The 16,317-nt window shown below is 36.8% G+C and overlaps 2 protein-coding genes across 3 annotated transcripts; one reads left to right on the plus strand and one right to left on the minus strand.

The window, feature by feature from the left end:
* Positions 1-1,074: 1,074 nt before the first annotated feature.
* On the minus strand, positions 1,075-2,634 carry LOC117915453 (auxin-induced protein 22D-like). The gene is made up of 4 exons (XM_034831050.1): positions 2,269-2,634; positions 1,946-2,148; positions 1,739-1,838; positions 1,075-1,648 (listed from the first exon to the last, which is right to left on the minus strand). Exons 1-4 carry the CDS (start codon positions 2,466-2,468, stop codon positions 1,573-1,575), a joined length of 579 nt encoding a protein of 192 aa, XP_034686941.1. The 5' UTR covers positions 2,469-2,634; the 3' UTR covers positions 1,075-1,572.
* A 10,554-nt stretch (positions 2,635-13,188) lies between these two features.
* Positions 13,189-15,502, plus strand: LOC117915419 (auxin-responsive protein IAA14). 2 transcript variants are annotated; one of them, XM_034831005.1, is made up of 5 exons: positions 13,189-13,598; positions 13,794-14,014; positions 14,499-14,634; positions 14,899-14,960; positions 15,151-15,502. In XM_034831005.1, exons 1-5 carry the CDS (start codon positions 13,324-13,326, stop codon positions 15,186-15,188), a joined length of 732 nt encoding a protein of 243 aa, XP_034686896.1. In that variant the 5' UTR covers positions 13,189-13,323; the 3' UTR covers positions 15,189-15,502. The 2 variants fall into 2 exon arrangements, with proteins under 2 accessions (XP_034686896.1, XP_034686897.1); XM_034831006.1 differs by lacking the exon at positions 14,499-14,634.
* The last annotated feature ends 815 nt before the right edge of the window (positions 15,503-16,317 follow it).

Consider the following 16,317-nt stretch of genomic DNA (forward strand, 5'->3'; position numbering starts at 1 on the left):
TGCTAGCCACATTTGAATGTTGACCATGAACCATTTCTCTCACCCTCCAGTCTCGACCAACACAGCATGCATCATGTGGCTTGTATGGTCTTCTGTTTTACTAATTCCCATCACATTTCCAATGCTCACTAATATAAACTTTGCTCAAGAATGTGTCTGAAAGTGGAAAAGGTCTCGATCCTTGTTAGAAATTTAAACTGTTTAATAAGCGAAGCACTTTTTCCGTCAAACTCAGCAGACATAAACCACACGCCTAGAAAGGGAAGAATTTAAAGGTTCCTTGGTTAGGCTTTTAATACCGTGTGATACTGTGTATTGATGTTTGTGCCAAGACGTACAGGAAACACATTCAGGGTAACTTGTTCAGTATTTAATCTTTGGTTAGTGGATTGATCATGTAATTTCAATTATTCAATTCAATTCCTGTGACCATCATTTTTCCTATGGAAAACCAATTATAGTTCTGTGTCTACAGACAAAATAACCCACATTAGTCATTCAAGTTATAGTTACCTGGAGAATCTAAGGCTCCAGTGATTGGAGGAACTAGGACAGTCAGTTCCCTAATTCTTATCCTCATTCTGAACAACCTAGAGTTATGCCATGGTTTTAAGATTTAGATCCTGTATCAAGATATTTGTGTCTTCTGATAATATTTGATATGAAAGTCGCTAAATTTTCACATAATAATTCTATATTACTAGATCTTTTTTGCTAGAAGCTTGACCATTTTCATTCCTGCAACATCTGATCCAGAGAAATTGATAGAATAACATCTCATAGTAGAGAAAGCTGTGTAAGATTCAGGTGATGTTGCACAAGTTCTAGGGAAAGATTAGGGGTGTCAGCTGGGTAAAGTTTGTTACCCGAAGGTGGCTCATAGATGAGATCATAAAAGGATGGTTTCATAAAGATTTTAACTCCCAATATTTGAAATCTGCAGCGGCTGGGCTGTTGAGCTGTAAAAGCTCAAAAGCATTAGCTTTGAGGATCAGATATAATTCTCCAAAACCCAAAAGAGTGATCAATTGGAGGTATACATTGGATTATACAAGAACCATTTAGCTCACAGTAAGAATAAATTTGGATATATTCGAAAGAGAAACATAATCTGCAGGCATAAAGCTCACTCATAATATATAAGGTTCACTCGAAAGAGAAAACCATACTTTTGTGTATCTATATGTTCATAAGATTGAGACAGAACCAAAACTTGGATAACCATGTCATGTTCCTTTGTTCTTTACAATTGCATCTGAAGCATAGATGTATATCTCTTCATATGCAGGTTTAGCTTGATGCGATTATTACAAACAAGGCTACGAATAACATCAAGATGCTTAAAACCACCATGGATCTTGGTGCCACAACTTTGGGAAAGAAACTTTAATTCTGCTTTGTTTTCTCTGTTTGCTGTCTTGACTTGCTGTTTCAGTTCCAGAGAAGACTGTTGATAGAGAAAACGACATTCAAATCCAAATTTCTTCCTGGAGAACCCAAGCCGAAAGAGTTTCCCTGGGTGAGAGACACGTCCTTTCTTCTTTTATGGGCTGCCATGACTTCTAGGATTCCTTATGCACCACAACCCAAGCCTCTGGCGTCTGATCCTTTCATGATTCTCAGTCTTTTGCAGGATGACATGAACATGCTGAAATGAAAATAGATAGCCTTGTGAGTATGGAGAAGTAGATCAAAGAATCGATACCTAGAGAGGAATAGGCTGGGAAAGAGAACTTACTCCCATGGAACATCGCCAACCAGCATCCAGTCACCATCTTTGTCTTCATAAGTTGGTACATATTCTGATCCCTTGTACCCCTCCCTCTCTGAATAATCACCTGAAAAGCAAAACCAAAGGCCATGCTTATCATTAGAACCCCACCTTCATGATAATCACCAAAATCAGATCATTTTACAACAACAATAATCAGCCTTTTTTTCTTACCTATGGTGAATTTGAACATATGCTGTAGAGCCTGAAGGAGCTCCGGATAGCCTTTGTAAACCTTCAGATCAATCTTTCTGAGGTAAGGAGCTCCATCCATGCTTACTTTCACGAACATTCCAGCAGCCTCCGCCTCAGTCTTCTTCGGTTGGAAGCTATTTTTCCGAAAGGATCGGATTGGTGGCCACCCTACAACTTGTGCCCTGTCATTTTATGTGCCCATCAAATATATTAGTTGATAAATCCAGGTACCATGTCCTAAAATCACTAAAAAAACAGAAGAACCATTATTAGTTATGAGTAGATCATAGACGATGACTTACTTCGTGGCAGGTGCATTTTCACGATCACCATTAGAACTTCCCTTGGATCCACACTCATCACTTGTGTCAGGCGACGCTCTCTTGTTGTTTCTAACACCAGAAAGTGCTTCTTTCTCAGCCTCATCACTTCCCGGCAACCCCAGTCTAAGCTCGGTTGCCTTCAAGTTCAGATCGCTCTCATATGCCACAGCACCTTCCATTTTCAATCTTCCAAGTAAAAGCAATACAAATATATTCTCTCAGATAGAAGCAAACCTCAATTATCTTATATAGAGTTGTACAGAGAGGACGAATTGGAAGAGGATCCCGGCGAGTTATGGAGGATTCCGGTTGAGGTTGAACAATTGGATGGAGAAATGGTTGGAATCCAAGGTATTTTATAGATATGAGGATGGAGTGAAGATATGGGAAGAAAGGGGTAGTGTTGAAAAGAATGCATGAATTTGGGACAAAGACAAGGTAAAGCTGTCGGTAGCAATAGCAGCAGCTTTGAGGCAAGTGCCCCCACATTTGGGGGACAAGGGTTGGACAAGCTCAGCCGCCCATATGGAAAACTGAGGCTTAAGTGGGACGGTCAAGATGGGTTTTGGGGGTTGGGGGAGAGAAATCAGGACCCTTGGCTTCCAGAGAGGAAGATGAAAGCATCCCCATGTGAGTATGGGGCCCCCTGGGTGTTGGGTATGAGTTATGGGCAGAGCATGGGCATGTGAGACTTGAGATTTCTTCAGTTTTTGATTTGGTTTGTGGTTTGTGGGGTAACATCACATGTGGGCTGTCATGTGTTCATCCCCTCTTTCTGACTCATTCTTCATTTTTTTTTTTTTCTTCTTCTAATTGAGAAAATTCTAAGTCTTCCCTCATCAGGTATCCCAATTCCTGGAATTAATGTCAAGGAAATGGAAATTTAATCACCTCTCCTCACCTATTGACATGTTGAACACACCCACTGCAGCACTGCTTCAGAATTAAGCTCCATTGAATTGAACTCCCAAGGTAGCATTACCATAAGACACTGCCCTCTCAAGATGAGTCCCACCTTGTCCGTTGGTCTCACACCTCCTCCATAGGATGCTTATTCGACGCTGTGCAGCCTGTAGATTTACCAACATTGGGGGTCCATCTGCGCCATGCGTGTGTGCATGCAATTATTTTCCCAAAAATATTGTTCAATAATTATTATCTGTTTATGCTTCCGTTACGTGTTGCTCAACCAATTAATAATGTTGGCCGGTGATGTAACTCTCATTCAAATATGTTTGTACTTAGAATTATTCCAAGTCATCGGTGCAATTTTCTAATTGCATTTCAGCATCAACCATGATTCTACCATTTCTGAATATTCAACCTGATCATGTTCTTCCTCCTTGACGCCATCCCATCTTCCATAGGTTTTAAAGGGTTGGATGCTTGATGACAAAAATGGAGTCAAGAACAGTTAGTAAACAACAGGCAGAAGGAATTAAAGTTTCTTTTTCTCCATCCTCTTATCAAATTTGATTATACTTTCATCTACATGAACACAGCCAAATATCTCATCAAGACCTCTACTTGATTATGAATTGATAGTTATCAGTGACTCAGAATTTTTGGTGCATTTTTCTGGGGTTCTTTCTTTCTAGCTAAAGAAGCTTGAGACTGAAATCTGAATTGGGATAAAAACAAAGAAAGAGAGAGAAAAATGTTGAAAATAACATATTTCTCCACACTTTACTAGAAGGAATGGAACAACTTTACTAGTATAGGACGAATGTTGGAGCTATCAATGGGTGGTGATGAATACATTGTGGGTGGTTGTCACTATTGTTCAGCCATTGATAGCTACGCTAATGCAATCTGGAAAGTTAGCCAGAATCAGTGGCATCTGAGATAGGACCAATGAAAAGCTGTGAGTTAGCAAAAACCTGTGGCTTTTGGTGGATTCACCACATCAGATAGCGATGCTCAACAAATGATCAGATTTTCGGTCTATTTCAGTTTTTCAATTTTAATCCACTAAAAGGTGTCCAGGTTGGATTGGACATGACTCATCAGTAGAGTTCAAACTGTGCGGTTGGCACGACTGGTCGGCAAATTTTGACCGAGTAGTGGTGATATGGATTGCTTCCCACTGGTGGTGCACAATATTCTGGCCAAATGTTTGGTTCTGAAACCAGATTTATGTGGCTGACATAGTGACATGCATCATCTTCTTTCCTTATGTCTCCCATTTCCACCATCCCTTCTCCTGAAAAACTCATGTGCATGCCTTGCTTTACGAGCCCAGTTAGTCCAAACTTCATCCATTTACATGAAAAATAAGCAAAGAATAATCCATATTTATAATCAACCACCCACCTCAAAGGATTCCCATTTTGATGAGAAAGATGGGTCTTAAGTACTTATATTTGTGCTTGTTTTGAATTTTGTCTGCCTGTTAAACACAGCTAGGAGACTTTTGTATTAGGAACTAGAAGTATGCGTGTGTGGTGGGGTTGAATTAGAAAAACAATGTTGAGGTACATGTTGAGTGGCAAAGACACACAGAAGATGTCCCCGTTAATATTGGCTAACCTCGATTATCATCATAAAGAAGGGTCTCGTGTCTTTTGGCATTATCACCTGGGCCTCCCCCTAACACATGATGTCCATCAACTTTGCCTGGGCGGAGAATGGACCATCTATTTAAAGTAAAATAAAGCAAACTAAAGTATAGTCTAAAAAAATACCAACATTGGGCATTAGAGGCAAATGGTCAGTGGAGGGTCTGGTGGGTGTAGGGGATACCCCCATCCCCATGAGACTGATGAACAAAATGACAAACACAAGCTAGCTGGGGTGGTGGTCCCTATAAGCCTTGAATGCCCAAAGGAACCAACTCATTACTCATGATCATCAGACCACCCACCCCCAATGAAAGAGGAGCATTTTGAGAAACACGTAGGGGTACCCTATACTACATGGAATCCGTGGGCGTTCATTTATTCATTGATTCATTCATTCCCTTGACATCCAGTCATCCCTTCTCTGGCCATTCGGTGGACCCATTTCCTTCCCATACCCACATGGCTCCACCAATTTTGCTGCTTTCTCTCCACCTCCATTATCTTCAAAAACGCATTCAGACCAGATCGTGTGTTGCCAAGACGAACGCACCCCACTCACCAATCTCGCACCCCTACCCAACTCCAAAGATATGTTACACGCCCAACATCTTGAAAAGATACTATTTTCACTCGACTATTGGTTTTTCTTTCAACACGCCCACCCGTTGTTTTTAATAAACCCCCCAGGCCGCGTTATGTAGGGACAAGCTTGTAGAGTTCGAATTAATGTAATGTTTTTTACACATTGCTATCCTCATTTTCACAACAATCTTCTTCGGAACATGTGATATGTATTTCACTGAAGGATTCTTCCAAGTGGGCTGGGCCGGGCCTGGGCCTGGGCCTGGGCCTGGGACAAGTGGTTGGAAGTTTGAAAATGGAAGAGCCGGAGGACAGGAGGACGCGTGTGGAGACAAAAAGATTCCGGAACAGGTAGCGAAGGAGATGGGGGGAGGGGGGGCATCCTATCAACGTACACGTGTGATGTCTGTAGGTAAAAATTGTGGGTAGGGGCCCAATCCACACGAGAGGTACGGTTGGGTCCAGCCCATGAAATCTGGGAGCAGCCTCCATTGTTGCCTGGTTGTCAGCCAGTTGTTGGTCACGCCACGTCAACGCACCGTAGACCACAAACTGGCCACTCCACCCACTCTTTCATCCTTCTTCACCCGCCCCATTTTCATAATTATCCATCCATCCATTCAATCCTTCTCCTGGCCCCCTCATCCCACTATGCTCTATCGCTTTCTTTACCGATTACAGCCAATAAGAAGTAAAAACTTCTGAAAAATACTAAAATTTAAGTCATCTCATCAAAGTTGAATTTACATGACAAAATTTATTTCATCTTAATATTTAAATGAGATCAAAGTATAAAGATATAAACTAATAAGGTCCGAGTGCAAAATTGTCGAACCCGAAAATATAAAATATATGCTACGGCATCTCATTGATGATCATGTCTTTTGGGTACCTACCAGAAAAGTACCATTCAATTAGAATCCAAAACTTTGAGATTTAGTTATTGTCTCTTTTTTTAATTAGATTTGGCGGTACCCAGAGAGAAAAGGTTCACATGCAAAGGAAGTGTCCTTTTGCTTGTTTTACGATTTTAGAGATGCCATTGAGATGAAAACTCGAGTGAAAGGGTAAATCTGATTCCTTGTGGGCTAACTACAAGCAGATGGGCTGTTGAGAAAGGGCCTAACTACAGTCGAGTGGGCTACCAACACCGCCATCCGGAGAAGTAAAAATAAAGAGGAGTTGAAGAAAGGATAGTACAAATGCCCCAATTAATGATCAAATGGACTTCACACATGGCCATGGAGATTCTCAAGGGCCCTTTGAAAATTTGCAATGTGGAGCGCCCACAGCCACACACCCACCATGGAACACCCCCCTCCATGTTCAAAACCCCAAACTTCAGCATCTACTGTCTCTCCTTTCTCTCAGAAATGCAACCCAGAAATGATTTTAAATAAAACTAGCACCATTCAAAAAGAATCCCTAGTCCCCCCAAGATCACAGACATCTTCAGTTGTTGACTTGAATATCTTTTAAATAAACCTGCAAATCTTACATTAATCTTTTCTTCTTCTTTTTGGAGAAAAGAAAGTTGTTTGGATTAGGAGAAAATGAGGGAAAGTAGGGGCAGGTTGGTCAGAGAAATGAAGAGAGTAGACATTCTAAGCAATGAGTGCCATGGTCAGCCCCCACCATGGGATCCCCTGTCCCTGCTTCAACCAACATATGGAATATTGTTATTACGGGGGGAGATTCTGAGAAATTGCTTTGGTGGGACACACATCATAAACTAATATTAGTGGTAATAAACTATTGATTAACTGATGGTCTATTAATTAATGTGACCTGTCTCCTTTACAGGTGTTCAAAGGGAAGGCATTAATCCATAGATTCAGGCCTCTAATCTGCTGAAACCCCATGTTTTGTCATTAATTATACTTCATCCCAGTACTGATCGTGGCATACAAAGAGGTTGAAAGTGATGGTATAAGATCAATAATTTTAAAAATATTTTTGAGATAGTGTTGTTAAAGGGTCAAGTCAAGTATAATAAATTCGTGTCTCATCTAATTCAAACTTCAAGATTTAACATAGAAAAAAATGTTAAAATGTCGCTGCTAAAATATGGAGACAAATATCCTTGATGCTTGATGTATCACTAGCCTCAAAATTCAAAAGTTGATTGACTTATTGATCATCCTATTAATATCCAAACCATTCTTAATGGATATATAGAAGATAACTTTTTTTAAAAAAAATATCAAAATAAAAAATAAAAAAGCATATTAAAAATGCATAAATTTAAAATTTTAATAAACCATGATAATCTATATTGTTCAAACTTTCCTTTTGTAATTGGTAGTGTAAAGCCAAAATTTAAAGACAAATACCACTATGACTCTTTCACGTGAGAAATGATTTATAGTCGAGATATTGGTTTTTTTTTTTTCTTTTTTAATTTGATTTTTTTTTAATTTTTCTTTCAATTTATTTTCTTTGTTAGTTTTTTTTTTTTAAAAAAAAAGATATATATATATATATATATATATATATATATATATATATATATATATATATATATATATATATATATATATATAAAACAAATTTTAGAATGATGTCCTTGTATGTTTAGTGATGAAAAGTTATAAAACTGATGGTAAATGTGGTTAGGAGAATGACAATTTTGACACAATATGATAATATGATTTAAAAATAATATGAATTTTAGCAAGTTTGATTTTAGTATAATTGCGCTCATGTCGTAATCGATTGGATTAATCCTTATAATCTTTTTAATAAAATTTCTCAACCTATTTACTTATCCATGTCAAGTTAACATGTTTAATTAATTATGTTAAAATGACTCATTTATTTAATTGTGTCGGAATTACACTTATATCAAATAATCAGTTTATGACTCAAGTAATTTATTATCCATTTTACCAACTAACTAAAATTTGATATATTTTATTATAAAAGTGAAAAATATTTTATAATTAAAATTTAAAAAAATAAAACTTAAAACCTAAATCAACTAAAACATATTTTAAAATAATCCATTTATAAATTTAAATTTTTAAATAGATTAAATAGGTTAAAATCATATTAATAAGTTAAACTTGTTAAAATCATCTCAATGGGTTAGGATCATGTTAATTGGTTTAACATGTTAGAATCAAGTTAATGGGATACCCATGTCAATTCATATCTAAATCAATTTAACTTATCTATTAAATGAGTTGTATTATATTATTCATGATAATGGGATATGTTCGTGTTTAATCATTCTGAACTAATTATTAAATAAGTCATGTTTGATTTAACAAGTTGTTTGTGTCAATTCATACACAAATTAATTTAATTTATTTATTAAATGGGTTGTGTCATATTACTCGTGTGATAATGGATCATGTTCGTGTTAGATCATTTTGAAACGATTATTCAATGGGTCGCATTCAAGTTGAGGAAATTTTCATCATTTTTTGGCTCGATACAAAACACCTTTAGTCCACCGCTAACTAAGCCATTGATTGAGTACTAAGAAAAATGGTAAGCTTGTTAAAGGAGAAATACATAAATATTAAACTATTTAAAATTATTTTGATTGTGATATATATAACATTGATATCATTAAATTATCTTCAGTTACCTTCTTAATTTTTTTCCACTGAATTTTAAAATGTACAAGTTTCCTCACTATTTTCCGAATGTTTTGAGAATTTTCATCTTAACAAAGGCAAAAACAATGATCTCATTTGAGTAAAAAAAAAAAAGAAAATAAATAGCTATTTTTAAACTTAATAAAATTTTCTCTCATCATTTTCAACTTTATTTCATTGTTTTTAGGTAAGGAATGAAATTTTGAAAATATAAGTTGTTAAATGATTTTTATTAATTTTTTATTTTTTATTTTTAAAGTAATCAAATAGTAAAATTTGATGTCTCTCCCTAATTCAATGTGATCACCAACTTAAGATGCATATCCACACCCAACATATCATTATTTTTCCAAGGGTTAAATTCAAGTTAGACTTGGGTTATATGGGTAAATTTTACTTTGGGTTGATATGAAAATTTAAAGAGTAAATGATACATCAATTTGAGATAATAACAAAAAAAAATCTATTTATTTTTTAAAAATAAAATAATACATAATAGAATTAAATTTAACCATTTTCTTTTAAATTTATTTGAAAATGACATATATTAAATTAGATTGAAGTTGCAGTTGAAGTTGTCCAAATCCTTGACTTAATCCCAACCCGAGTATCAAAAATACTTGTTCAAACCCATTGTTGAGTCAAGCTAACCCTTCCAATCGTGCACACCTAATTTTTTGTGAGACCATTTTTGTTTAATTTGCAATAATAAAATTAAGAATTGAAGTAAAAGAAAAAATTAAGATGGTCTTTTGATCGCATCATTACACATATAGTACCAAAAATTGAGTCATTTTCTAAACTATTTTTTTCACAAAAGATGATTACCACAGGTCAACTGGATATTTGGAGAGACATTATCTCAGTGGTATGAGGACCACAGTAAACTATCTTGGTCGAATGAGGACCACCAAAAATCCCTGTGGAGACTAAACTAAGATAGCACGGTTGAGTAATGTAAAAAGTTGAGGGAAGTGGGAGTCATTTTCTTTACTAGATAAGGAGGAGGAGGAGGATAGTGTTAGGGGTTATGACAACAAAAAAAACTGTTTCTTGTATTGTTATGTGATATGACTCTACCATGTAGACCAGAAAAAGATGAAAAGACTATGTTTTTCTTTTGGGAGAGAGCCATATGGGAAGATGTGGTTGGGAATTGGGTTGGAGATGCATGAGTTTTATCATCATACAGGTAGCTTAGAGAAAAAACAAGCCAGAATGGGGTTGTGAGGATGTTGACTGGGCAAGGGCACAGCTAGGGTTAGGGATGTTTCCCTCTCCTAGGGATGTGACCTGTCTGCAAGTCACCACCATCCCCTATAAAATTTGGAATCGTTGATGTTGACATCTGCAATTCAATTCACCCTTCCTACTCCCAGACTCTGGGTATTCTCAACTTTATTACGTACAATTCCCACTCTCCTTTGCCCTTTTTCTACATGCAATTACATTTATAGTAATCCATTCAACTTTACTTTCAATCTGATTCATCCATACACACATATATATATATATATATATATATCCATGTTGATCCAATAATTTGACTTTACAGTATGGACAAATTGTTAATGTTGAAGTTGGATCTCCTCCCATCTCTATCCAAAAGGCCCCTGGAAGGCAACATGATTGGGGTGGGTCGCTGTTCACCTGGTTTTCCCTTGTAGCTGTTTGGAGAATTCCTAGCCAAAAGAAAATCGTCGGCAAGTTCCCCCTTCCATCAGGAAAAAAATGGACTGTCCCTTCAACTATATTAAGTCACACATCCAATGGTTTCATGCTTGACAAGGGCGCATGCACCTTCTGAGATTGGATTGAGGCATTCATGGAAACTTGCAAAACAGACGTTCAAGTTTCTATTGGGGCACTGCTTCTCCCTCCTAGATCCTCATGAACCTATTTTGGGTCAATTTGTGGAAGAAGCTGTGTATACATATATGGGTCATGAATTCTCATCACTTAAAATTTTCCTATTCTGTGGGGTGGTTGACCATATCTTGGCACCCTTTTAATAGAAATTATGAGGAGCCATTGGAATATGGTTGTTTGATATGGATACCGAAGGCCAGGTAGAGATTTAAGAGATGGAATTAATAGTGAAAGAGGGGCGCATAATTTAGTGATATGCTCCATCCAACACCCAAGGGGCCCCATTAATTGACAGAAAGTGAAAGGGGGGAGGACGAGAGAAAGGTGTGGGTGCATAGAATGTGTTCACTATTTGTTAGATTTAACGCGGTTTTGCAGTACCCACCTACCTTTACAGATAAGATGAGAAGGGAAACCCTAGTACCCTTCAGCAGCCCCATCTTGAATGTAGCTTCCTGGGATTTCTAAACCATGGTAACAAAACAACTGATCAGACAGGGATGGAGTATAGAAGTCTTATCTCCATTGAACTTTTCACTACCCAAATAATTACACCATGACATACAAGTCAAGTGCTCTACGCTTCTGTTATTTCAATCTTTTTAACATATGTTTTCTGTGTGTACTTGTCATCAACCAAATATTCCATATCTTCCATGTAAGGAGTACAAGGATGTGAAAGGTTCTTGGTTTAAGCTCATTTACAAACCTACTCTCTCTCTCTGAGATAGCAACTCTTAGTTAGATGGACGATAATAAATACTGCAACAGCTACTATTGATGGATTGATGTGGTGGTCAACCATTTCTTAATTGGCATAGTTTCAGATTTAGGGTCATCTTAACATGGTATTCAAGGTTTTTTGAGTTTAAATCTCTTCTTTTTCTATTTGTTCTCACATTTATGCAGGTTGCTCAATTGTATTAGTTTGAACTTCTCTTGATCTAATTATCCTCAATTTATGAAATTTTAATACAAATTATTTTCATTAGCCCTAAACTGATCAACTAAAAAATCAATCATATTGGTGATACAATTAGTCCTTTATTTTTTATAAAAATTAAATTTAGTAGTCTAAACTCGATTACAAAACTAATTGGATTTTTTGATCGTTCTTTTTATCAATAAATTGAAAAATTAGAAAACTTAGATGTCATTCGGATACATTTCTTATTAAATGCTTTCAAAATTAGAAAATAATAGTAACTGATATATAAAATGTAAGAACTTTACACTTAAAAATCGAGGTATGAAAAAAAAATTGCTTAATTTAAAAATTCTTGCATCTTATACACAACTTAATATTATTTTCTAATTTCAAAAACAAAAAAAAAATGTATAGCAGTTAGAGTTGCATAAGTAATTTGATTCTGGTTGATGTAAGCTAGATTCCATTCATAAATATGAAAAGCAAAATGCAAATATGTATACATATATATTGGAGATGGAGATATACATAGAGTCTGATCTTTGAATAATTTTGTTTAGTATGACTTTAGGGCCATGATGACCAACAATGTTTGACAGTATCTCTATATTATATTGGAGGCACTGCAATCCTCCATGTGAAGGCATTACCTCTACTTAGCAAGAGTGATGAGGTATGAATTGTTTTTGTTGTGAGTTATTGATATGGCAATGATAGGTCTATTCTCTCTTTCATACAAGGAAATCATGATTGGCCTTCCACTTCCCTTCAAATCATTCATATCTCAGTTCCCCATCTCCACACCACCCCATCTGTTACTTTTCTCTTACTTGAAAAATCATCAGTCAATTTTGTATGAATGCAGTTGTCCACACTAAGACAGAAAAAAGAGAAGCCTTAATGAAAAAGGGTTAGTGTAAATGAGTTTCTGCAACCCTTTTTAATGCGAATGAGATGATGTCTGATAATTTTCATGGAGTACTGGATGCAGAAGAAAATGGCAGAAACAAGGATCCCCAATGGACCACCTCATGAATTCTACTTTGGCCCAAAAATTTAATGCATGAGGTACCATCATTATTTTCACCAAAAGAAAACAAAAAAAGAAACTCAGGCCGTTTGGGTCATTTGAATTGTTAATTAAATTTACATGCCCACCCTATCATGCCCGGCCCTCTCAGTCAATCAATCAATCTCTCTCTCTCACTGATGTCATTAAGTCAGGTAAATTCCCACAAGATCAAACACACGAAACTTATCCACGTGTCAACCTGCCGTCCGTCGGAAATCGATGGGACGTACACATGAAAGTTTGTACACAACCCCAACTGTTATATTATTGGCCTCTCTCTCTATCCAACTCCATCTAAACAAGAAGTGGACAGATCAAGAAGAAGAGGAGGGAGAAAGAGGAAGAAGGAGAAGCAAAGAGAGAAGCTAGCCATCATCATCAACGACTAGAATAGAGCAAGGTTTTCCCGGAGATTCTATGGAAGTTGGCCGGAAAATGTCGAGCATGCTCGGGGCTGAGCGTGGTTTTGATTTCAAAGAGACTGAACTCTGTCTGGGGCTGCCTGGTGGAGGTGGAGCTGAAGCCGAGACGCTCAAGGCTTCTGGAAAGAGGGGGTTCTCCGAGACTGTTGATCTCAAACTCAACCTTCAGTCCAAGGAATCAGGAGTGGATCTGAACGAGAATGTCGAGTGTCCACCCAAGGAGAAGAACCTCCTTCCTTGCACCAAGGATCCGGCCAAACCACCTGCCAAGTATGTTGTTTTTCTATGATTTCTCATTTCTATGCAAACCCCATTTCTTCTTTTAGCTTGTAAACTCAGAAACTGGTTCCATTATCATTAATATTATTTTCTTTTGCATGTTGTTTTGTTTTTTGGATGTAGTATTGTAGGATATTTCTAGGGTTACTCATATGATCGATTTGTGTTAAAATGGGGGACTTTCAGGGCACAGGTGGTGGGTTGGCCACCAGTTCGATCATTTAGGAAGAACATAATGGCTCAGAAGAACAGCAGCGAGGAGGGTGAGAAGGGAAGCAGCGGTGCTGCATTCGTGAAGGTTTGCATGGATGGCGCGCCATATCTTCGCAAGGTGGACTTAAAGATGTACAAGAGCTACCAAGAACTCTCTGATGCATTAGGCAAGATGTTCAGTTCCTTCACCATGGGTATGTATTCTATCAGTTGAGCCTACATGTTACAGTTATTTGACAATTCTTATGCTAAATTCTGTGAATCTATTGACTCAAATCACATCATCTGTTTCAATGATTTTAACCCATGGTCATCTTCTGAAAGAAAACATTCCAGTGGCAGATGTACTACACTAGGATAATCTCCTTTCCGGCCTGGTTCAGAGAAGAAAGAAAACAGCCCATTTCATATCTTTTCTGAATTTCAGGCTAACATAATGTTCACAACTCAACTAAAACAAAACAACTAGATCATAGAACTGTGACAGAATCCAAATTTTGCAATTTTGAATTTTCTCTATCAAGCCTGCAAATGACTTAATTAATGTGACAAAAAGTACTAGAATTGAGGACCATTATTGTACTGTAACAACCTAGCATGGTGTTATTGATACTTTTAATGTTAGGCTTATAATATACTAGTAATGATCTCCTTGTTATGGTCATGGATTCATTGCAGGCAACTATGGGGCCCAGGGAATGATAGATTTTATGAATGAGAGCAAGTTGATGGATCTTTTGAACAGCTCTGAATATGTTCCAACCTATGAAGATAAGGATGGAGACTGGATGCTCGTGGGTGATGTTCCATGGGAGTATGTTCTTGATTTCTCTAGAAACCCTAACACGAAAATCAATAAAACTAGTCAGAAACTAAAATAAGCCAGTGAGCCAACTGGGTCTAGTACATGGGGTTGTGCACACTTTTGTGCAATTTATCTGGCAGAAGAATAGGCTTTGCTTCCACAATTAATTAATTTTGTAGTTGGTTATCATCTATATCGGTAAAATTCTCACATGAAACAATAAAATTCTACCAAAAGCTATGACTAAAGTTTAAGCTGTTTGATTTCATGCAGGATGTTTGTTGATTCATGCAAGCGCTTGCGTATAATGAAAGGATCAGAAGCAATTGGTCTTGGTAAGCAATTGATCAGCAGGAATTGTTTTTCTAGCCTTCAAACAGATCATGAACAATGGATCATAGAGGGTTGAGCATTATGATCAGCTCAACCTTATATTTATTGCAATCCGAACTTTTTTATTATTATTATTAATCTTCTTTTCCTATATATGAGTATATAACTAATGCTAGTCCCATTAATTATCAGCACCAAGAGCAATGGAGAAGTGTAAGAATAGATGCTGAACCAGCACAGCCTCGTACAAGTTCAGCATCCATGAAGCCTAGAAGATAAAGCTAGCAGCACTGTGTTCAAGCTTTGATTGATGAGGATGTTGTTTGGATGTGTCTGTATTTTTATTTGATGGTATATAATTATCAAAGATCTGGGCATTTGTAATGGACAAGAAGCAATAAACGTAGCTATTGTTTGGCTTGTTTATTACTAATAGGTTGTCTAATAATCATCTTTTTTGCTGTGTTGTTGTTGTTGTCCTTGCTGTCATAGTTGTTGGGTGTTCTTATTCCTTCAATTTTAATGCTATTTTCATTTATTTTTATGGGGGTCTCTGAAAAGATTCTTTGTATCATTTATTTCATTTGTTTATCAAATAATTTATTATACATGCATTACCATTATTGTTGGGTGAGGAGAGGGTGTATTAAAAATTCATGAAGCAAGTGAGGGAGGGGGGAGCAGGGCCATGTGCATGTTTATGGGGCATTCATTCATGGCCATTAGTTTATGTCATTCATATATTAGTTTTTTGGTTAATCAACTATTTATTCTGGGTCTTGATTGAACGGACTTTAATGGGGATTGGGAATTGTATAATGTGGGATGGTGGTCAGTAGCACTTGCATTGCATGTTGTCTTTAATTAACTTCATTGTTTTTTTTTTTTTTATGGGATCACCCGCATTTAGCTTTAGTCAATGCTATATGAACTTTCCCTTTCAAGAAATAATATATGGATCTCTCTCCAGAATCAGTACTCCATGGACATTTTACCACCACAGTTTCTCTCTCTCTCTCTCTCTCTCTCTCTCTCTCTCATGTCGTAGATATTTTGGGCTCTTGTTGTTTCTTTAATGAAGTTATTATTTTTTGACACAAGTTGAACTATAGGCAGTAAATTAAAGGGTCTTAAACAATGAATATGCAGAGAATATTAACCTAGATTCCATCATCGCTAGTAGAAGGAAAGAACTCTGGAAGGGAGAGAGAAAAAGAAAAATCAGAAAGCAAGCACTTATGGCAGTTCCCATTCTGCACATTGATCACTTGAATTGGTATACTAAATATATGGCTACTAGCCTACTTGATTATACATAAAGTTCAATGATCAAGGAGGCATGCAATAATATAACTGCAT

This window comes from Vitis riparia, chromosome 5 (genome assembly GCF_004353265.1).
Source record: "Vitis riparia cultivar Riparia Gloire de Montpellier isolate 1030 chromosome 5, EGFV_Vit.rip_1.0, whole genome shotgun sequence".
Lineage (NCBI taxonomy): Eukaryota > Viridiplantae > Streptophyta > Magnoliopsida > Vitales > Vitaceae > Vitis > Vitis riparia.